The sequence below is a fragment of the Babylonia areolata genome, chromosome 25, assembly GCF_041734735.1.
Source record: "Babylonia areolata isolate BAREFJ2019XMU chromosome 25, ASM4173473v1, whole genome shotgun sequence".
Classification (NCBI taxonomy): domain Eukaryota; kingdom Metazoa; phylum Mollusca; class Gastropoda; order Neogastropoda; family Buccinidae; genus Babylonia; species Babylonia areolata.
The window spans coordinates 30,421,020-30,444,695 of record NC_134900.1 but is presented as its reverse complement, the minus strand read 5'-3'; the positions used below and the strand labels follow the sequence as shown (position 1 = coordinate 30,444,695).

Genomic DNA, 23,676 nt, shown 5'->3' with positions numbered 1-23,676 from the left:
TCATGTGCACAAAAGCACCTCTGGTCATAAGTGGATCTCATTACACTGACTACAAACACTGCTGTTTACTGAAAGTTCAGCATCATCGCACCATGCCCTTGAGAAGAAAACTGTGCAAGTTCCCAAGTGGTCCATAACTTTTTGTGAACCATGTAGTTTTCTTTCATGAAACAGTCGTCTGGTCAATCGTGATGACATTTCTTTTCGAGTCTGCGTATGAATTCCCCTGACCATTGCACACCAGCAACAGACTGAGGGCTGGGTGGTGGTGGGGTCAAATCCCCATCAAAACCCAAAATGCCATCATGGGATTACGTTTCAGCTGTCATTTCATCACAGATAAATTAATAAAAGTGCACGAGACAAACTGAACCACGCTCACATTTTCCATCATACACTCCAACAAAAGAGGGGAGGGGAGGCAGGGGGAAAGAGACAATAGCTTTTCTATGATTCACTTCAAATGCGGGAACCAAAACTCAATTCACTGAAGAACTGACACTTTTCAGCTGAAGATAAGTATATATCATCATATGCAATGTTTGTACAAGTTGGGATACATTTACAAAACTGACTTTTTGCAACATCATTCTTCATGACTTAACAATAGATCACTTACAAAAATTTACCTGCTGTAGCAGATACAAGAAACAGCCAGTATCGCCAGGAGGAACTTCAACTGGAGACAAATCCACAAAGTTACAGAGGACACACCAAGGAGGCCGGATGCAAAATCTACAGCAACAACACCAAGAAAAGAACGTGATGACAAAGACGAAGAAGATGAAGACGCCCCAGCCAATATTTACCTACACTCCGGGTGTCCCCCAATTCAGTCCACCACCGCCTGACAGCTAAGTTCACTGTCTGACATTCACAAGTCTGAGGAAGAAAGACAATGTATCATGGCCACCACGGCCACCACCACCACCACCACACATTAGATGAAGAGAAGAAAGGCGAGGAGGGGTGCAAGTCACATGGAAGACAAGGCAAATTTGGAAACCGACAAACTTCCCCTCTCCTTTCGCCTGCACATGCTAATGGAGTCCACAGCAAGATGAGAACCCATGTCTTTGTGTTGATGGTGGCCTCAGAGCAGGGAAGGGATCCTCCTCTCTCTCACCCTCAGCCCTGTCACCCTCTGTGCCTGCCTGCAAAACGGGGGGGGGGGGGGGTTGTGTTGTGTATGGAGATGCAGCTAGGCAGCATGGAGGCCTGGCCGGCCCGGGGCCTTGTGTCAACATATGCCAAGCCGCTGATAATGAGAACTGGGGGGGAAATAAACACGGGCACAGTTTACCCTCACCAGCCCGGGGAGAGAAAGCTGGAAAACAACATTCTGACACCACCCGGTCCCTCCAACCCTCCAACGCTGTCTTCTCTATCGATTGCACTTTGTACTCTGTTGACACAGGCAGGGGTGTCTGGTACGCCCACCCTCCTTCACAAACATACTTTTTTTTTTTCTTCTTCAACCCCCCCCCCCTCCCCTGCTCCACCACTCTCCCTGCACCCGCAACCAACACCAGCAGGTACCCCACCCATTCCAGTACCCATCACCCATGTCTCCATACCCCCTACACCCCCACCCCCACACCCACACCCCCCCAAAAAAAACATGCTTTCTAAAAACATATGTATCTCCCAATCATGGAAGGAAGCTTACTCTTTCCAACTTCAAAGCAGAAGACAAGAAATGCCAAAGTCAACACGGCTCATCCAGAGGACATGGAAAAGAACCCACCAGACAGGGCTGCAATCTGTTGTCTCGCGCAGCATGTTGTCTCACACAATATGTTGTCTCACACATTATGCTCGTTCTTGGACGATAAAAAGTAATATACTGTATCACGCAATACACTGATAAAAAGTTACACGCTGTCTCACACAACATGTTGATATAACTTGATCACATTTGACGGGTCAGAGAAAAAAAAGTGGTGCACAAAATATAAAATACTACATGTTGTCTGACATAATATGTTGATATAAAGCATCTGAAGAGAAAAAAAAAAAGTAGCATATATAACTGATATGTTGTCTAACACAATATGTTGATACAAAGCAATGCAGGAGGGAAAACAAAGTCATGCCCTTAGAGACAAATATATTTGAATTCTTCTCATTCCTTTCCTAACTCTTACTGTTTCTGACATTGCTGCTTTCTTCAATACAGCATGCACATGTATGCATGCATGCATGCACATACTCATGCATGCAAGCACGTCCACACTCACATACACACCAATCTTGATTTTCATCCTACCATCACTAAGCCAACAGCCACACCACACTGAAAACATCGGTTCTTGTCTGATCACCAGGCTAAACAAAGTCAGACCCAGTTAATACTTGGATGGGTAACCACCTGGGAACACCGGGTGCTTGGGCATTCCCTTTTAACTCTTTCTATACCAAGGTATGCTATAGCGTACCTCAAGCTCACAACGCTTTGTTACTGTGGTACGCTGCTATAGTGTACCGCGAGTTAAAAAATTCGTAGTTCAAAGGTTAACAGTTTTGTGCAAAACTAAACGGCTCAGCTCTGTTCTACAGTCACCCAAAATCCCCCCACCCCCCACGCCCCCTCTCAGAGTTTTAGATCTTTTGTCGTTGTTATTGCTTTTTTAGATTACATCACCCCGCCTTGTCTGCCGTTGGCCAACGTGCACCAGGAAGGGCTTTGGGGACTCCAAACACTAAACCTTCACATCCTCACAATACGTGCTCACAAAGCAAATAATTCTAGGTCTTTCTGGCGACCTGATCATCACATTTTATTCTGAGAAGGGTCAGTTGAGGACTTCAAACACTACAGTTCTCTTCACAGCCTCACAAAACATACATACAAAGCAAAGAAAATCTGGGTTTTTCTGGTGACTTGACCAGTTCACGTTTCCCTGAGAGGGTCAGTAAAGAATCTCGTACATCATGGCTTCCTCCTTGGAGCCCACAACAAAGAATTTGTCGTCGTGTGAAATGTCACAGCACATCACAGTAGATTCCTCCAAGATCTTGAAAAGGAAAGCCCCATATGGCGCCCTCCAGGAAACGACTTGTCGGTCAGAACTCGTGGACAAAAACCACTTGCCGCTGGAGATGAACCTGATAGACAGCACGAAACCATCGCGCAGGAACAGCCGGTACTTGTCACCTCCACTTAGGTTGAGCATCTCGATACTGCCATTCCCCAACCCCACAGCCAGCCAGTTCTCAATGGGGCGGTACCTCAGGCTGTGAACTGGGACGGAAGCTGGTACTCCCCAACACACCTCCTCTGCCTAAAATCCCACAACCGCACCAGGTTGTCAAAGCTCCCTGTACAAAAGCTGCTGCCATCAGGAGAAGTGTCCACATTTGAGGCATTCACCCTGTGGCCTTGGAACCGCATGATCACACGTTTATTGTGTATGTCCATGATTAGGGGGGCGGGAGGGGGGGGGGAGAATGAAGGTATCATTAAGTAAACCTTTTTCTTTGAAAGCCAGCAGAACTGTGTGGATTATTTGATGTGTGTTCTCAGTGTTTCAGCCTGTTAAAGAAAAGACACGGTTATTCAAGTTTCCAATGTTGGTTCATTGAATATTCGTATCGAGGGACTCTGGTTGCTCGCTTGCTCGACAAGATGGCGTCTCCATCAACTTCAGCAAGTACTGTGGCTCAAAGTCAAATTGAAACTGATTCTATAGTGGATATCCACTGTGCATACGCATTTGCCCATTCAATTGTTACAATAAGAAAGTGTCTATGGTTACAAATTGTGAAAAACACAGATTTTTTTTTTCAAAATATGATAAATCAGACAATAATTAAGTGAGTGCTTTGAAACTTTGTGAAATGTTAGTCCATTCTATTCTTTATATTATCTCAAAATTTCACTGCTGTATGTAACTGCATTCTTTTAAAAATATTTTTCTTATAACATAAACAAACGGCCAGAACAGAGAGTATAATGAAGGAAGTCATTGGGCAGTGCAGTATACTGTGGCAGAATCGGAAAGGCATCGGACTTCTGATCCAGTGGTCAAGTTCATTCCCCTGTTTCAGATGGGCGCAATAGCCGAGTGGTTAAAGCGCTGGACTGTCAATCTGAGGGTCCCTGGTTCGAATCACAGTGACGGCGCCAGGTGGGTAAAGGGTGGAGATTTTTACGATCTCCCAGGTCAACGTATGTGCAGACCTGCTAGTGCCTGAACCCCCTTCGTGTGTATATGCAAGCAGAAGATCAAATACGCACGTTAAAGATCCTGTAATCCATGTCAGCGTTCGGTAGGTTATGGAAACAAGAACATACCCAGCATGCACACCCCCGAAAACGGAGTATGGCTGCCTACATGGTGGGGTAAAAACAGTCATACACATAAAAGCCCACTCGTGTGCATACGAGTGAACGCAGAAGAAGAAGTTCCCCTGTTTCAGCCTGGTGTTGTGTCCTTGGGAAATGCACAGCCACTCTTCTCAAATCTTCTTCAGTCCACCCAGGTGTGAACGGGGGTACCTGACTTGGGTGGGGAAGGTTACAACGGCAGGAGAGGACTGAGCCCTTGATACAGTGGGTATGATTTCACTTCCCCGATGGCCATAAAGGATATGGGAACCTGAAGTTCAGCCTGACTTTCTCAAGAAATGACGCTTGTTTTCGATTCACTGATTCAGTCACTGAAACATTTCCAGAAGTGCAACAGTCCTTATAAGACAGAATATGGATAGAACAGGGTTCTCATTTTCTCCATTATCATTTTGTCCTGACGCGGCGATAGCCTTGAGATGGCCTTAGTGGTCAGCGAGGCTCTAAGCACCATAATTTCATTTCATTTTCATTTCATCATTTTGTCCAGACAGAAGAGCTAACATCACAAACCATGCCCCTTCTTCAGAATTATCAATACTACTGAAACCATTTGTGCCACCATCCCCCTCCAAAAATACTGTGATCTTCTCCGAAACTATCCCCACCACCACCCACAAAACAGTTTCCCCTTCACCATAAAAGTGGCCATATAAATTCTGCTGCTCACAGTCAGGGATCTTTAAAGCTAGCTAACAAGGTTAGCTGGCAGGCTGCCATGGCAACGTGTATTTTGTTAGTGACTGCTCCAATCCAAACAGTTGAGGGGCATCCCCATCAAAAGTAGCTAGAATTCCAACCATGCACTCCGCAAAAACAAAACATATGCAGACACACGTGTCTGCCAGGCAGAGAGAGAGAGAGAGAGAGAGAGAGAGAGAGACAAGGAGCAGGTAAGAGCACAGGCAGAAAATAGGATACACAGATAAGGAGAAAAACAAAGGCAAGTAGGGCTGGAGCATGCTTTTCATTTCAGTAAAGCCATCAATGTCATTCCACCTGTTAAAAAAAAAAGGTACTACGCAAAAACAAAAAAAAACAGCACTACTATTAGTGATCACTATGGTTAATTAAACCAATGAAGGAAGCTTCTGTAGTATATATTCCTCTTGCGTATAGACATGCATAAGATCAAACATACATGTTAAATATGCCGTAATCCATGTCAGTGTTTGGTGGTGGCTTACGGAAACACAAATTCACCCAGCATGCATTCCTACAAAAACAGAGTATGGCGGTCTTACGATAAGGGCAGGGTCATACGAGTGATCATGGGAGTTGCAGCCCATGAATGCAAAATGAAAGGAAAAAAACAACCTCAGTTGCTGGGTTTTTTTGGGTTTTTTAACCTCCACAAAGAAAGACTGAAAACCTTCACAAATACATGCACACATGTACACACACACACACTACAACCTCCACAAACAAAATCTAAAAAAAACACTACAAATATACAACCCCCCACTCCACCCCCCACACACTACAAACTTCCATATACAAACAAAACAAACACTACAAACGTCCACAAACAAGCAAAACGAACGTCCACAAACAAGCAAAACGAACCTCCACAAACCTCCAGAAAACATACAAAACAAACACCACAAACCTCCACAAAGCAAACCCTACAGACTCCACAAACAAAGCAAGCACTACAAACCTCCACAAACAAAAGAAACACTACAAACCTCTACAAAGCTCTAAACGCTACAAACCTCCACAAACAAACAAACAAAAGAAACACCACAAACCTCAACTAACCAAGAAATATAGAGTGCATAGAGCTTCAAGAATATGCGCTGTAGCAAGTCACCTTAATAAATAAACACTACAAACCTCCACAAACAAACAAAAGAAACATGGCAAATCTCCACAAACAAAAGAAACAGGACAAATCTCCACAAAAAGCACTACAAACCTCCACAATCAATCAATCAAAAGAAACACCACAAACCTCCACAAAAGAAAGAAAAGACTACAAACCTCCACAACAAATTTCCACAAACACACACTACAAGTACAAACCTCCACAAATTTCCACAAACACACACACACTACAAGCACAAAACCTCCACACACCAACAAACAAAACCAAACCAACAAAACTTACCCGTGGAAGGGGCGGCGCCTGCTGAGAGCCGAAGGTCTCATGGCCGTTCTCCCCACTGCTGCCGCCGCGTGTGATGTCTCCGTTGAGGTGAAGATCATCCCTGGCCGCCGAGGCAGTGGCCAATTCCCGGCCATCAGTGGAAGAGGAGGACGAGTAGGCCGTGGTGGTGGCGGCCGACAGGTTGATGGCCCCCTGGTGCTGGCTGTCTGGCTCCATCATGCCATCCTTCTGTTCCACACACCACACACATGCATGTATGCACACACTACTTATTGCCATCAGTCTATATGATAGCCAATAGTGTCTGACTACAAGCGTCAGAACAGCAGAGGAGGCAACTGCTGTCCCGACTATCTGGGCTAGACTTTGATTATAGTGGAGAGTGTCTTGCCCAAGTTGCATCCCCACTCTCTCGGCCAAGAGGCCTTCAGGGCAATCAGCGTTGGAGTGGTTCCCAAAGGCCAACTGGCCACCAAGGCTGCAGCACTAAGAGCCAGTGCCATTTTGCCTCCTAGTTAGAGAGTCATAGTCCTTCACAAAAGACTAAGCTTTAAAATTTACTATTGCAATGGCAAAACCATTGATAATACAGCTCTCACTTTGCTGTCGGTCAAACTGTAAACTTATGTCAATCTGTGATTTAAGCCGAGTGTCATCAATCACATCACAGGTAAATGACTACTTCTAGAATCTTGAATCAAGTGAGTGCAAATTTATACTTTTTTTGTTTTATTTTATTGTTGTTTTTTTTTAGTTGTTGGGTTTGTTTTTTTAAGTTAGTTTTATAAGGATCTTATCCTGGCAAATGCTTCAGTTTTGGGGGGAAGCGGGGAGGCCGTCTATTTCTTTCTCTGCTTGTTGCTTTTTCTTGAAAGTCACTCTTGTAAAAGCTTTAATATTGGCAAATACTTTTTTGGGCGGGGTTGAGGGTGACGGAGGGTGTATTCTTTTATATTCTTTATTATGTTTTATGAATTCAAAGTTAGTTTTACAAAGCTGTAAGTGTTACATTGCAATTGCTAAATTTCTTCTTTTGTTTATTGCTGGCTTTTTAAAGATTGTGTTACAAAGCTCTCACAACTCGGCAAAGCCATAGTTTTTTCATTTGATTGTTTTGTTGTTGTTTTAAGTCAGTTTTATCCGGCTTTTAAATTTGACATTAAAAAAAAAACAAAAAAAAACTTTTAATGTGGAGCTTTTTTGTCTATTTTATGGTCTCAGTCATAGCCATTGTCAATAGCTACAATCAATGAGTTTTGTACATTTAAAGCGCTTTGAAGTCTGTTTAAGAAAAAAAAAAAAAAAAAAGTTGCTGAATAAGCATTCACTATAATTATTATCATTAGCCGTTTCCACTGTCTATCCATCAATCCATTCCACCAGAGCCCATTACGTAAAAGAGCACGTGTCATCAACAAGTAGAAATGAAGTAAAAGTATGATCTCTCAGTTGGCACAGATACCTTTCCAAACATTGTTGCTACGAAAAGTACAGGGGCACGACACAGTGGCATTTACTAAAGTGATGTTTTGCAGGAAGGTTTGTCTTGGGAGTGTGTATCATGTTACCTGACTCTACAGCTGTCACACCAATATCTGCAGTGTATTCCCTGGTATGTTCCTTGTCTCACAAACAATTATCACCCAACGCAGCAAAAAGTCAACCCCCCAAAAAAAACCAGCAAACTAACTTCTGTCGATTTCTGGATCAAATGCACAGTAAACAATTCGCAGAATGGCCTTGGCAGCAAGAGATTCTCAAAACTTATTATTCTACCTTTTGCAGCAAAATGTCACCCCCCCAAAAAAACAGTCAACTTCTGTCAATTTCTGGATCGAGTGCTCTGAAAACAGTTCACAGAATGGCCTTGGCAGCAAGAAATTCTCAGACTTGTTATTCAACCTCTAATGACTCAAATTCCAGAAATGTATCAAATGGAATCTTATCTCATTCAAAAGGGATCTGCGTGTCTTTGGTCCAGAATCAATACAATTACCAACCATGACAACAAACAACCCTGCCAAATTCCAGGACAATGTGTGTGCTGGCAACAGAACAGATTCTCGTTATGCGGGCTGCAACATGGCAATGCGCTGCACTATCCCAGTCCAAGTGCTTCCAAGGAAACAAATGTAAGACCACATGTTCATAAATATTCACACCAGTTTAACCCCTTGACTGCTGAATAATGATGGTGAGTTGAGATCAATATGCCATGAGTTTGAAGAGCAGTTACTACTTGTTTGGCACTTGATAACAAAGGTGAACAAAGGTGTAACTGATCTTGTTCATCAAAAGCAATGCAGTCCCAAGCGGAAGACATCCAAACACAGAAAGAGAACAGACACCCTGACCTGTAACTGTGAGCTTTGTTTTAAAATCAGCGTGTTGAAAGCCCTTCACTGACGAGCAAACTCATCAGCAACAGTCAAGGGTAACGTTACAGTAAACAAAAAAATTTTTAATGTAATCCTACAGTAAACAGACCAATATACAACACCAATACCAATCATTATACACTGAGTGGTGGGCTGGGTGCTAGTCTTTCAGATAACAGTAAAACAGGATCCTGTGTGCACCACACACTGTGTGAAACACTCACTGTGTGCATGGAAAAGAACCCATAGAAACAAAAGTGTTGTCCCTGGCAAAATCACTGTACCACTCTTTTTTTTTTTTTTTTTTTGTCACAACAGATTTTTCTGTGCGAAATTCGGGCTGCTCTCCCCGGGGAGAGTGCATTGCTACACTGAGAGCACCACCCTTTTTTTTTTGTATTGTTTCCTGTGTGCAGTTTTATTTGTTTTTCCTACTGAAGTGGATTTTTCTACAGAATTTTGCCAGGGACAACCCTTTTGTTGCCGTGGGTTCTTTTACAGGCACTAAGTGCATGATGCACACGGGACCTCAGTTTATCGTCTCATCCGAATGACTAGTGTCCAGACCACCACTCAAGGTCTAATGGAGGGGGAGAAAATACTGGCGACTTTGCCGTGATTCGAACCAGTGTGCTCAGATTCTCTCACTTCCTAGGCAGACGCATTACCTCTAGGCCATCACTCCTCTCAAATTCTGTATAAAAAAAAATAATAAAAAAATATAAAAAATCCACTTTGATAGCAAAAAGAAATAAACTTGCACAAAGGAAAAAAAAAAAAAAAAAGAGGGGGGGGGGGGGTGTGGGGGTGCGGTGGCACTGCACTGTAGAAAAACACCCTCCCCAGAAAAAGCAGCCTGAATTTCACATAGATAAACATGTTGTGAAAAAAAAAAAAAAAAAAAAAAAACCCACACTTTACAATTCACATTGCAACAGATACAGTGTGTGGACAAAAAGGCTGCATAATATATGAGGTATTTAAAGTTGTTATGGGGGAAATTCTAGGTGTGTTTGTGTCCAACTCCAGACCCGAAAGAAAAAAAAATAGAGGCAAAAAAAAAAAAAAACAGACAGGCAGCAAGTGAGCAACAGAGACACAAAACACAGCAGACCTGAAGAAGGGACACCCTGCACAACAGTTTATCCTCTACCACCCAACAACAAAGTCATTCACACAATGGGGCACAGTGAGACAGAGAGAGAGAGAGGGAGAGAGGGAGGGAGAGAGAGAAAGACAAGACAGGTCATGCAGGCAGACCAGGAAAACTGACACAGTCAGAACTCAGAACTTTTGAAATTTATTTACAGCAAAGCCACAGGCCTGTCTGCAAAGAAGGTTCACACATACATATATATATATATATATATATATATATATATATATATATATATACATATTCAAGACACATAAAACACCGTCAATAAAAGAGGAAAAACAGACCAACATCTTTCTGAACTATGTGGAAGGGCGAGCAAACAAGCATTTTAAGTTTGGAACATTCCCAAAATAACTTTTCTACAGGTTCACCTCTTATAAAAACTGAAGCAAAACGAAACGAACAGGGTTAGAAAGTTTAGGAAGTAGTTTCTTCCTCCCTCGACAAATACTGCCACACAAATAACTAAACAAGTAACTGAAGCAGTAATCGAGTTAGAGAGACATCATGACAGAAACACTCTCCTGTTTTGCTGCTTAGTTTTGGGTCATTTTAACGCAATAAAGCCCTTCTGACAGAAGGCTATAAATTATGGTATGTTTCAAGTATGTCTTACATTATCTGATTAAAATGTGTAAGAATACTTTTTTTGTATACATGTGTGTGTGTGTGTGTGTGTGTGTGTGTTTGTAGCACTTGGTAACGAACATTAGAAGTCAGAAATGAGGTATGCTATTTTCTTTTTTAAGATGCACACTGACACAGGTACTCACAGTAAAGCACACACACACACACACACATGCACACGCAAACACACACACACACACACACACACACTTATACACACTTTTATACACACACGACCACAACCACGATCCTAGCACATATCACATCACATGCACACGCGCATGGCACATGACGGTAATTATGTCCACTGGCCATGTGATAGCCATCAGCACCTCTCAGGGTGCTCCAGTCAGGGGGGGAGGCAGGAAACGGCCCTTGGGCCAGCTTCCTCACAGACCATCCAACACCGCCCTCAACACCACACACCACGCACCATGGGGGGAAGGAACACTATATGATCACAAGGAAGCAACAGATGTTTTGCAATACGGTATAGCACACAGCATTTTGTTCTCCCAAAGACACAGGAGCAGTTTCAGTTACACAGGAGCAGTTTCAGTTTCGGTTTCAAGGAGGCTTCAAAGCGTTCAGAATGATCCCTATGTATGAGCTAAACCACATCTGCTTCATTAAAAAAAAAAAAAATATAAAAAAAAATTTTAATGAGGATGGAGGGGGCAGGTGGGGATCGTGTGTGAGTGTGGGGGGGAAGGGATAGGAGGAGGGTGGTGGGACTGATGCATGACCTATTCAGCGACCCAACACAGCTGGTGGTCAGACCTTGAGATTAAAAAAAAAAATAATAAATAAATTTTTAACTCTGGAAAAATGCACATTCGGCTCAGAACTTGTGACAACCCCAAAGCTTGATCAGTTCTGAAAGGTGCAAAGATGGGAGGAAGGGAAAAAAAATAGAAAAAAGAAAAAGCTGTCTGTTTTGTTGACATGCACTGTTTGAGTGCGTGTGTGTGTGTGTGTGTGTGTGTGTGTGTGTGTGTGTGTGTGTGTGTGCAAGCGCGAACACATGCACATGTGTGTGAGTGAATAAGAATAAGAATAACTTTATTATCTCCAACTGGAGAAATTTGGTCAGGTGCATAATCACAACATAGACAAGTGAACAACATGGGGACCATAACTGTAAAAGTCAACAGTGAACAGACCAGAATGTTCTGAATTCGATGAAAATGAATACCCCCTACCTACCTCTCCATGCTTACCCGCAAAACAATAAATATGGCTTCCTGGCTACCTTAACTGTTCACAGCAGAGTAAAAACAGTCCTCTTTCTGTCTGTTGTTGGTTTTGTGTGTGTGTGTGTGTGTGTGTGTGTGTGTTGTTGTTGTTGTTTTTTGTTTGTTTTTCGACTGTTGTTTTTTGCTGTTGCTTTGTACTGAAGACCAGCTCAATGTATAAACCATCTTCAGAACAGAAGGGATGAGACTGGATAAGAACACTGCCAGTGAAGCTGGAGAATAACAGTAACTGTTCATTTCAGAGGCACATAAAAATTTCAAAGCCCTAAGGCTTATAGTTATAACCATAAATTACACGGTGTGTATCTCTGTCTTTGCATGCCCCCCTCAACTCCCACACCTCTCCCTCTTCTTCTGACACGTACGTTAAAATAGGTTTATCCTTTAGAAAGAAAGAAAAAAAAGTAGCAAGTATATCCTCTCTTTCCCCTCATCTCTCTCTTATTCGGACATGCTCAGATCTATAGGTTGGTCTTTTGAAAAACGAAGAAAAAAGGAACAGCTCCACCTCCCTCCGGACTTCTTTTTTTTTTTTTTTTGAAACAAAGTTTACTAACTTTTCTCACACTTTCTCTTCACAATTCAGTTGAAGGTGTCATAAATGTGGAATGATATATACAGGACAATTGACATGGTCTGTATCATTGTATGTGTGCCGAAACAAAAAAGCATGTGGCGACAACTTCAGACATAGTCACGTAATTTCATATTGTGTCATGTCATGTCATATTGTATTGTAATTTGCATTGTATTGTATTGTATTGTACTGTATTACAAATCAGCCACTGCAGATTTTGTCAGTGTGGTATCTGGGTTGCTCTCCCCAGCATGGAGAGTGTTATACCATAATTGGGTGCCACCCTGCTTTGCTTTGTTTTGTATAACTTTTCGTCACAACAGATTTTTACTGTGTGAAATTTATACTACTCTACCCAGGCAGAGCATGTTGCCACAGCGCAGCAGTGTTACCCACATTTTATTTTCTTCATTTCCGTTTGCAACTTGTGTTTGTTTTTACCATCACCGCAGATTTTTCTGCACAATTTTCCCAGGGAAGGAAGGAATTTTTGTTTAATGTCCCGTCACACATATCGGTGATTGAAGACATTTTGTAAAAGTATTTATGAATACATTTTCCAGGGATATTTTACATACATGTGCAAAACGCATGCTGCACATGGGACCTCAGTTTATTGTCTTTTCTGAAAGACTGGCGTCCAGACCGCCACCCAAAGTCTAGTGGGGGAAGAGAAAATATTGACGAGTGCAGGATTTGATCCCAACATCTCAGATTCAGTTTCTCTCACTTCCTAGGCAAATGCCTTACCACAAGACAACCACAACTTTCGTAGGATAAGGGTGGGAGTTGGGGGGGTATGTGTGTGTGTTTCAGTGAACACTAACAGTAACAGTTTCATGTTTCACTGAACTCTCTTTGCTTCCTTTAAATTTCAACAGAAACTGTGAACAGTGATGTTGGGGTTTTTTTGTCTTGTCTGCAAGTGGTTGCACTTTTCTATGGAAAAAAAAAAAGGATTCTCCACAGATTTTTACCAAGGTCAGCTGTCTTACTGCCAAGGGATCTTATACATGCACCAAGCAAACGCCACACATTGGAAGACTAGCATCTGCACCACCACTCAAGGTCTGGTGGAGGTTGGTGGGTAAAGATCCTGATCCACGCAGGGTTTGAACCCATGGCCACTCACTTCCAAGTCGGAACACATTACCACCAGTCCACCACTTCAAATGTTTTGCCCGAGTGTGATGAAAGAGACAAAGAGAAACACACTTTATCAGTGTGCAAATCTGTCAGCAAGCAAGCCAGAGAGACAGACAGACAGACAGACATAGGGAGAGAGAGAGAGAAAGAGGGAGACAGACAGACAGACATAGGGAGAGAGAGAAAGACACAGACAGGTGCATTACCACTAGGCCACCGCTTCAATGTTCAGCCCGAGTGTAATGAAAGAGACAAAGAGAAACACACTTTATCAGCGTGCAAATCTATCAGCAAGCAAACCATAGAGACAGACAGACAGACATAGGGAGAGAGAGAGAAAGAGGGAGACAGACAGGTGCATTACCACCAGTCCACCGCTTCAATGTTTTACCTGTGTGTGATGAAAGAGACAAAGAGAAACACACTTTATCAGTGTGCAAATCTGTCAGCAAGCAAGCCAGACAGACAGACAGACAGACATAGGGAGAGAGAGAGAGAAAGACAGACAGACAGACAGACAGACAGACATAGGGAGAGAGAGAGAGAGAGAGAAAGACAGACAGACAGACAGACATAGGGAGAGAGAGAGAGAGAGAAAGACAGGCAGACAGACAGACATAGGGAGAGAGAGAGAGAGAGAGAAAGACAGACAGACAGACATAGGGAGAGAGAGAGAGAGAGAGAGAGAGAGAAAGACAGACAGACAGACAGACAGACATAGGGAGAGAGAGAGAGAGAGAGAGAGAAAGACAGAGAGACAGGTGCATTACCACTAGGCCACCTCTTCAATGTTCAGCCCGAGTGTGATGAAAAAGACAGAAAAACACACTTCATCAGTGTGCAAGTCTGTCAGCTAGCAAGCCATAGAGACAGACAGACAGACATAGGGAGAGAGAGAGAGAAAGAGGGAGACAGAGACAGACAGGTGCATTACCACCAGTCCACCTCTTCAATGTTTTGCCTGTGTGTGATGAAAGAGACAAAGAGAAACACATTTTATCAGTGTGCAAATCTGTCAGCAAGCAAGCCAGACAGACAGACAGACATAGGGAGAGAGAGAGAGAGAAAGACAGAGACAGACAGGTGCATTACCACTAGGCCACCACTTCAATGTTTTGCCTGTGTGTGATGACAGAGACAAAACACACTTTATCAGTGTGCAAATTATGTCAGCAAGCAAGCCAGAGAGACAGACAGACATAGGGAGAGAGAGAGAGAGAAAGAGGGAGGGAGACAGGTGCATTACCACTTGGCCACCGCTTCAATGTTCAGCCCGAGTGTGATGAAAGAGACAAAGAGAAACACACTTTATCAGTGTGCAAGTCTGTCAGCAAGCAAGCCATAGAGACAGACAGACAGACATAGGGAGAGAGAGAGAGAGAAAGACAGAGACAGACAGGTGCATTACCACTTGGCCACCGCTTCAATGTTCAGCCCGAGTGTGATGAAAGAGACAAAGAGAAACACACTTTATCAGTGTGCAAGTCTGTCAGCAAGCAAGCCATAGAGACAGACAGACAGACATAGGGAGAGAGAGAGAGAGAAAGACAGAGACAGGTGCATTACCACTTGGCCACCTCTTCAATGTTCAGCCCGAGTGTGATGAAAGAGACAAAGAAAAACACACTTTCTCAGTGTGCAAGTCTGTCAGCAAGCAAGCCAGAGAGACAGACAGACAGACAGACATAGGGAGAGAGAGAAAGACAGAGACAGACAGGTGCATTACACTATCAGTGTCCAAATCTGTCAGTAAGCAAGCCAGAGAGGGCCAGTCAAGTGAGAAACAGCCAGAAACAACAGAACTCATGCATATATCATATTGAAACTGTTTTGACAACAGGCTTCATGTCCAACCATGCGTTCACCAGTTCACAGCAGATCCTTCTGACTGCATCCTGACAAGGGCTTTGCCTTTAAATCTCTATGTCCAGTTTATATGCGACTTTTTGGTCATGCATGTGTGTGTGTGTTTGTGTGTGTGTGGTCACTGTGTGTGTGTGTGTGTGTGTGTGTGTGTGTGTGTGTTTGTGTGTGCTTGCATGTACTGATGTAGTACATAATTATGTGGGGCATGGTGTGTTGGGGAAGGTTTTTCTTCTTTAAATCTGCGAGAGAGAGAGAGAGAGAGAGAGAGAGAGAGAGAGAGAGCGAGAGAGAAAGTTGTGTGTGTGTGTGTGTCTGTGTGCGTGTGTGTGTGTGTGGTATCATCTGGGGGATTTTGTGGGGGGGGGGGGGGGGAATGTGTTTTTTGCTAGGTTTTTTCCTTTGTTTCTGTGTGTGTGTGTGTGTGTGTGCATGTGTGTGTGTACGTGCACGCACACACACACATTTGTGCAAGGATGGCCATATCTTAAAGTAGGATAGAGCATTCATGACCGAGATTCTCACCCCACAGGATTACCTCACCCCCATTAGACCAGTTCTATTTCTTCCCAAGGCCACCCATTACATCACAACACCTACCATCCTGGGTTTCTGCCCATGGCCTGATTGAATACCCCAGTGCCCAGAGATGGGAGGCGACCTTTGGCTTGGGACACCGGGGTGGGGGTGAGGAGTAGTGGGGTGGAGGGAGGGTGGGTCTGGTAAGAGAAAGTGGAGAGGGAAGACAAAGGGTGCAGTAAGATATTGCCAACCTTTCTGGCTCAGACTGAATGTGACAGGACTGTGAGGCTGTCTGAATAACGGACAAGTGAACTGAACAACTCTTAATGAACAATTTCCGTTTTCTTCTCTCTCTCTCTCTCTATCTCTATCTCTCTTCAGCAAGCCAACCATCACCTGAAAACTACCTCCTTTCCATTTTTTTTTTTTCATTTCCGTTTTGTTTTTTCTTCATCAGGTTTTTTGGTTCTCCCCACCCCCACCCCCTTCTCATCACACCCCAGCCCCAGGCCCCTCAAATCTCTCACACCATGTTTTTTTGGGGGCAGCCTGTGTTCCCCCAACCACACACCCACTCCCCTCCATTCCATCACCACCTTTCTCGTTTCACACCTGCCTACCTGTCTGTCTGCAGGAGGGGTCAACCTGGTACAGCCATCCCAACCATTTTCACCCTGACCAGAAAACAGGAGGGGAGGGGTTGGTGGCCACTCCGGCCACCTTGAACGTTTAGCACCAGCTCTGGCTGTCCTCCTGGAATGACGTTTGTCATCATCACCACCACTGGCTAACAGTCTCCCTGAGCAGGCTTTACCATCTCCACTGGTCACTGATCTCCAGGAGTAAGATCCGTCATCCCCGTTGGTCACTGATCTCAAGGAATGAAGTTCATCACCGCTGACCACTGATCGCCTATCGCCGCTGGGTGCCAGTCTTCTACCATCACCATAGATGACTGATCTCCCGGAATAATGTTCATCACCACTGACGATCGACCTCTCAGAAAACAGGTCGTCACCCCCGCTGGCCATTGCCAGAAGACTCGGGGGCTGGTAAACCAGCTCCACAACCCCGGATGCTGAAGAAGTCGGTGGGTGTGGGCTTGATCTTCCCATGGTATGACCTTCACCCTTGTCATCATGCCCTGACCCCAGCCACTCTGACGAGGATGTTGGGTCCACACCGTCACTTCGCAACACAAACCTCTCCTCTGATCCCAATGGAACTCTCACTTCCTCCTCCTTCGATGGAACAAGTCTCAAATCCTTTTCAAATGCAAAGCTTTTCCCGTTCTTGCATGGAATCCTTTCCTCACCCCTCACCACAGACCTGTTGGGGTGTCGACGATGTAACTGAAGTCTGTGATGGGACAGACTCTCAGTACCAGGGAGTGCTTCAGCACTGGTGAACACTCCCTGTATCCTTGCTGAGCACTCCCCATTCCTTCCCAACACAAAGCGTTCTCCACTGCCACCACCACAGGGTACCCTGCCAGAGGAGGAACAGCGGGCACTGTTCCTGGAAGCTGTTTTCCCACTCCCCCAAAACTGGGCTGAAGATGATGCTGAGACAATACACGACAAAGTCAGACCAGTGTCATTGTTCTTCGCACCACCCTTGGTGGCGGGGAAAGTGTTGGGGAGGTGTTGGGGTGGACTGATGTAGTCATTCTCACAGATGGCCGTATCAAGCAGTGGTAGGAAGGGGGAGGGGGAGGGGGAGGGGGAAGGCACCATCTCCTGACTGGCAACATGCAGGAGGGGCGGGGGGTGCTCCATGACTGGGGATCGTCTCCTGCACACCACCGGCTGATGATGATGCTGCACACCTATCACCTCCATTCTTCACCTGACCCTCAACACTTTCCTTTAGTTCACCTGTCTATAGCGCAGCACTGGAACTTGAAGATATGAATTCATCACAATCTTTTTTTCTTTTTCTTTTTTTTTCAAACAAAAGCTAAGGACACTTTAGCTGCTTGATGCAAGACTGTGGAAAGTTTGTTTTGTTCACTGTGCTTCTGGAACTCTGAAGGATGAATACTTGACATTTCACCTAAAAATAAATGATTTTTTTTTTTTTTTTTAATAAAATAAAACTGCACTCACAGTCATCCACACCAGTAAAATCATGGCCAAAAATCACCTGGCACTGAACAGCAGAAGGACAACTCAAGACCCTGGAGCTCATCTGAGGTACCATTCAAAGACTGGCCCAAAAGAGACAAGACTGGCAGTTCTTCACTGCTGCCCTACATGCCAGAGGACATAATGGGCAATAAGTAAGTAGTACTTGCAGTCATACGTGAAAGGTCACGCCTGGTTGTCAGCATATGATATTCACACAGACGGAAACTGACCTTTTATCTTTCTTTTTTTTCTTTCTTTTTTTTTTTTTTTTAATCTTTCTTAACACTCCACTCTGATTGAATGTGTGCCAGCTAAAGAGGGGAAATCTCATAACAGCACAAACTGTTTATCTCAAATAGATGTCAGCTGTCTGTCTAGGTTGACGTAAAACTAGAGAATGCGTCTGCTGCTATCACTGTCTAAAGAAATATATAGATGTGTGTGTGTGTATATATATATATATATATGTGTGTGTGTGTGTGTGTGTGTGTGTGTACGTCTGCAGTCTATACTTGTAGTCAGTGATGGAGTTTTCCATATTACATTTTCCTACAAGTACACTGAAAAGCTAAGAAATCCTATCAAAGTAATCAGCCTTTCATAATAAATTCAACCAACCTCTTTTTCTTAAACTGTTAATGGTAGAAGAAATTAACCCAGTTTATTTGGTCAATGGATGTAGTAGTACTAGTAGTAGTAGTAATAGTAGTAGTATGTAGTAGTAGGCAGTACTTTGCAGTAGTGGCTACAGCAGAAGAAATAACAGTAGTTGAAACTATCACATGCATTAAAGTACACATGTCCCATCAAATTTCTAGTAGTTCTAAATCTGCAAAGTAGTAGATCACTGTTGTTTGGGCATGAGCAAACAAAAACAAAAAAAGGAAACAAAAAACAAACAAACAAAAAAATAAAACAAAAGTGAAATCTAAACGCGGGCTGGACACATATACTTTTCTTCCCTTTCACATATGGGCCTGCTGAAGGCAGCGAAGGACGAAAGGGTGGAGTGGGTAATCAAAAACAGAGGTGAAGAAGGTGGTGGGATACTTCTTTTTTTTTCTTTTTTACGAACATCTAGAAAATCTTATCTAATATTAGTTTCTCATACACCACCTCCGTACAAATTCACCAGATACTGACTGGTGTTTATAATAAAGCTGAACCGACCCCCAACGGCACAGCCGCAAAAGCAACACTCATAAAAACGATCACGTTTCAAATAACTCCACATATTATATGACGAAACTGCCCGCAGAAAAATGAAAAGAAGACTCAATCACATGTTCTCTCAACTTTACACACACCCGAACAAACCCCAACAGAAAACGAATCCAAACTCGATTTTTTACCCCAACTTCACACAGATGAAAGAGGGGAGGTTGGGGAAGGGGGGGGGGGGGGAGTGTGCGTGTCTGATCAAACTGTCAAGAGTCAACACGCGAACCACCACCACAGCAAATAATTGTCAGTCACATTTAGTACTACGCACAAACTTATCACATATATGCCACAGGTGATAATTACATATATCTCCCAACGACACACTTCAACTGAACTCTGCCGATACCGTCTCTCTCTCTCTCTCTCCTCGTCTAAAAATAAATGTAACAACTTTTTTTGTTTTTTCTTCAAAGGCTTTTCGTCCGCTCAGATCAATTTCCTCCAACAATGCATCGCCTCGTCTCCACATAAATGATTTCTGATTTGTTGTTATTTCCAAAGAGGCCGAAAATAAAATGCACAAAACTGAACGAATCGAGAAGACACTGTAAAAGATAATAATCACGAATCTGAAAGTACATGTAATCAATGAAACGACAGTCCGCCGCAAAAACGAACTGAAGTCACACAAGTGTCTCCAAGAAGAACGACCTGGCCTTGCCTGCACAACTATTATAATTGTCCCGCTCCCATTGTGTCTCTGCACGTAAGTAACTTGGATGGTTAGGTCCCTCGACTTCCCCACTTGTGCAGAAGACCCACTTGATCCGGTCTAGCACGCGCGTATCGTATCGCGCGAGCGCGCGCGCCTACGTATTGAGAAGTAGGGGATGGGAGAAGGGAGACAAGGTGGGCGGGGAAGGGGCGAAGTGGTGGGTGGAAGCGAGGGGTTGGTGGGGGGAGTGGCAGTGCAGTGGCAGTCAATTTACCAATCGCAGCAAACCTTGTTAGGTGTCAGAGGCGCGTGCGACTACTAAAAACACACACACACACACACACATATATATATATATATATGTATGTATGTATGTATATAACAAGAATAAAAATCAAAAGGTGAAGTAAACATTGCTCGATCCCATTGTTTCATTTTAGTGTGTGTGTGTGTGCGTGCGTGTGGTGTGTGTGTGTGCGTGTGATGTGTGTGTGCGCGCTTGTGATGTGTGTGTGTGAGAGAGAGAGAGATGTGTGTGTGTGTGTGTGTGTGTGAGTGAGCCAGAGAGAGAGAGAGAAAAGAAAAAGAGGTGAGGCACACGTTGCCCGATCTTGTGTGTGTGTGTGTGTGTGTGTGTGTGGTGAGTGTGTGTGATTTTAATCACAGAATCAAGGACAACAACACAAACAGCATTATACTGCTCCCTCCCCTTATACCTCCCTTCACCAGAGCAATATGACAGCTGGCAGGTGCTCATTTTCCACACATTAAAAGGAAATTTTATATATATATGATGTATGTATGCGTATATATGTCTGTCTTGCAGACATGTATATTTCTATTTGTGTGTATAGGAAAGCAGGCGAGTGTGCCTGGATGAGTTCACATACGATTCACAGCACAAAATTAATTTTTAAGTTATTCTATATCTTGTTTCATGGCCCGTTGTCCTTCTTCCTCAGGACCTGTTTGAGAATCCGCAAGGTCAGTGACAATTCATCAGCAAAGTTCCGTGGTCCAGACGCACTAAAGAGTTCCGTAACACTATGACTGACTTTAACCCCTTGACAGCTGAACCTTTTTGTACGATCAGTGCAGTCAAGAGTTTCAAGTGCAGTTATTACTTCTTTTTGTGCATTCTTCCCAATGGTTGCATTAGTTTTGCTTAACATAAAGTAATGCAATCCCAAGGAGAAAAAAAAACTTTCTTCACAAAGAATGGTGACCGACATCCTAACAGGTCTTATATAGGCTCCATCTTAAGTGATTTGACTGCCCTTCACTGACGAGCCTATTTATAAGCAGCAAAGGGTTAAGTTAAAGATGAGACACTACGAGGCCAAGACTGTCCATCTGCACTGTCACTTGGACATGCCTTGGTTTGTATTAATTCAACCTCACGGAGCCCGGGCGGCTGTTGTTTTTCTGATGCTGTAACATCACTATTATATTCATACTGCTGGCCACTTCCATCTGTAGGTGAAACTAATCCCCTGTGCTTTGTGCGATGATTTGTGATGTTTAGACTGTTCAGTGGAACTGGAAATGAAAACGTGCAAGTGCATAACTGTGTGTGTTAGCATACTTTATGTGTAGAATGTGTGTGTGTGTGTGTGTGTGTGTGTGTGTGTAATAGGGAGGATAAATGCATAATGCTCATTGTGTGTGTGTGTGTGTGTGTTTGCACGTGCATTTGCATGTGTGTTTATGATAATTAAATTTTCTCAAAAAAAAAAAAAAAAAAAAAAATGTTTAGCTCCACTTTTAGAATTTCTATTCAACTATAATGCTGATGTCACCACAGAAAGAACCGCACCCAAACACCCCCTACCCCCATTCACACACAACTCTCTACTACTCAGATTTCACACTCTTTCTCCCAGTCACTCACTCCCTTTTCTCTATGGCCTCTCTACCCCTTTTCTTTTCAAACATCCGAAGCACCTCACAAATCATGAGAGACAGGAAAACACCTACCACCAAGGCACTGCGCTGCAGTTCAATAGTTCACCATGACTAAGTTAAAAACACTCCCTTTTTTTCTTTTTTTGTTTGTTTTTAGTCAGACAGTTTGAAAAACCCAGTTTCTATCTACATGTTAATTTATAAGTTTTGACTTTCATCCCTTTATTTCAGAGTTATAGTCATATACATACATGTGAAAGGTGGGTATGAAAGCTCTTTGATTTGTTTTCGCACAATATCTAGCGCTAAATAAACATGTTTGTTATTATAATCATCATTTCATTACCAAGCCCAAAGGTTTGTAATGTCACACAGCCCTGGAACTGGAAAAACCCACAGTCTGACTTTCAAGTACAACCCCAAGACTAAGCATAACTGCTCACCAGACTGAGTCTGTGACAAGAGCTGTTTTTTTACCCCAATATCCACAGCAGATTTTACAAACAGGAGTAATTTTCTCTCCTTTTTTTTTTAAAGTGAACAGTCAAAGTATGTTTCATTTTCTAAAATACTTTTTTTTTTTCATTTTAAAATTTCAGTTGATTTATATACAGATCAGTCAGTATATTTTTAACACTAGAACTTGAAGCATGTTTCCTTTTCTGAATAATTAACTTCTTCTTTTTTTTTTCTTCGTTTTCTAATGTCAGCCGATTTACACATAATTTCAGTTAATTCTATCTTTATATGGATTTCTTTCTTTTAGTCTCTGTCAATCCAATAGTCCATTCTCACTATTTTCCAATGAAAATGGTTGGTGCAGTTTACTAACAACACACAAGCATGCATGTGCGCGCGCACACACACACACACACACACGCACACAAATTTTTATTACACAACATCTAAACAACTTCAGCGCTACTGAGCCTCATTTATACATTTGCAAGTGCAACGCACTGAACGATCCATCCACTATTTATTTTTTACTCCTCACATTACTGTGTGATTACAGAAGGGCATTTCTCAGCCCATTATCCTGTGCTGGAACCCCTTTCCAGTGCCCCTACATTATCAGCATTTTTTTCTATCACTCAAGGCCAATTTATGTCTGCTATTACAAAGCACAATCATATCCTTCACTCTGCTGCAGGTTCCATTCACTCATGTCATGAATGACACTGCTCTTTTTGATGCGATGTATTTGACCAAGTGCACAAGTAAAACTGTATACATGTCCGCTTTATTTCATGCTAACACACACACACACACACACACACACACACACACACACACACACAGAATGGGAAGAGACACAGTGACAGTGAGGCAAAAAGACAGTGACAGAGAGAGAAAGAGAAACAACGTGTTATTTGAAAAGGGTAATGGAATAATAGGAATAGGCACAATATGTTTGGGTGTTTTTTTTAATACTGCCCTCAAGGCAAACAAAATTGAAGATGAAAAAGAAAAGAATATTTTTAAAAATGTGAAATCCAAAACATTCACAACAGCAACACACAATAAGCATGCACAATACATAATAACAAGCATTTATCTCAACATATCAATAAATCCATGAATAAACAATCACAGAGACGAGAGGCTTGGAGGAGAGAGAGCAATCGGAGGAAGAGGAAATTGAAGCAAATCAAATGTTGCTTTATGGCTCAGACGACCACAAAGGGGCCATTTCAGGGCTGAATGCCTCTCAATCCTTAAAACCAGTTACAGAGAACACAAAATAATGTTAAAAGGTTGATTATAAGGGAGA

At 43.0% G+C, this 23,676-nt stretch overlaps 1 protein-coding gene across 1 annotated transcript in view; it reads right to left on the bottom strand.

The window, feature by feature from the left end:
- LOC143299578 (uncharacterized) overlaps positions 1 to 17,830 on the bottom strand; it is a 105,735-nt gene extending 87,905 nt beyond the window's left edge. The window contains exons 1-2 of the mRNA XM_076612863.1: positions 16,610 to 17,830; positions 6,462 to 6,689 (exon numbers count right to left, since the gene is read on the bottom strand). Of these exons, the coding sequence (XP_076468978.1) occupies positions 6,462 to 6,689; positions 16,610 to 17,830 (1,449 nt within the window). The remainder of the gene's footprint in view (positions 1 to 6,461; positions 6,690 to 16,609) is intronic.
- Between the last annotated feature and the right edge of the window lie 5,846 nt (positions 17,831 to 23,676).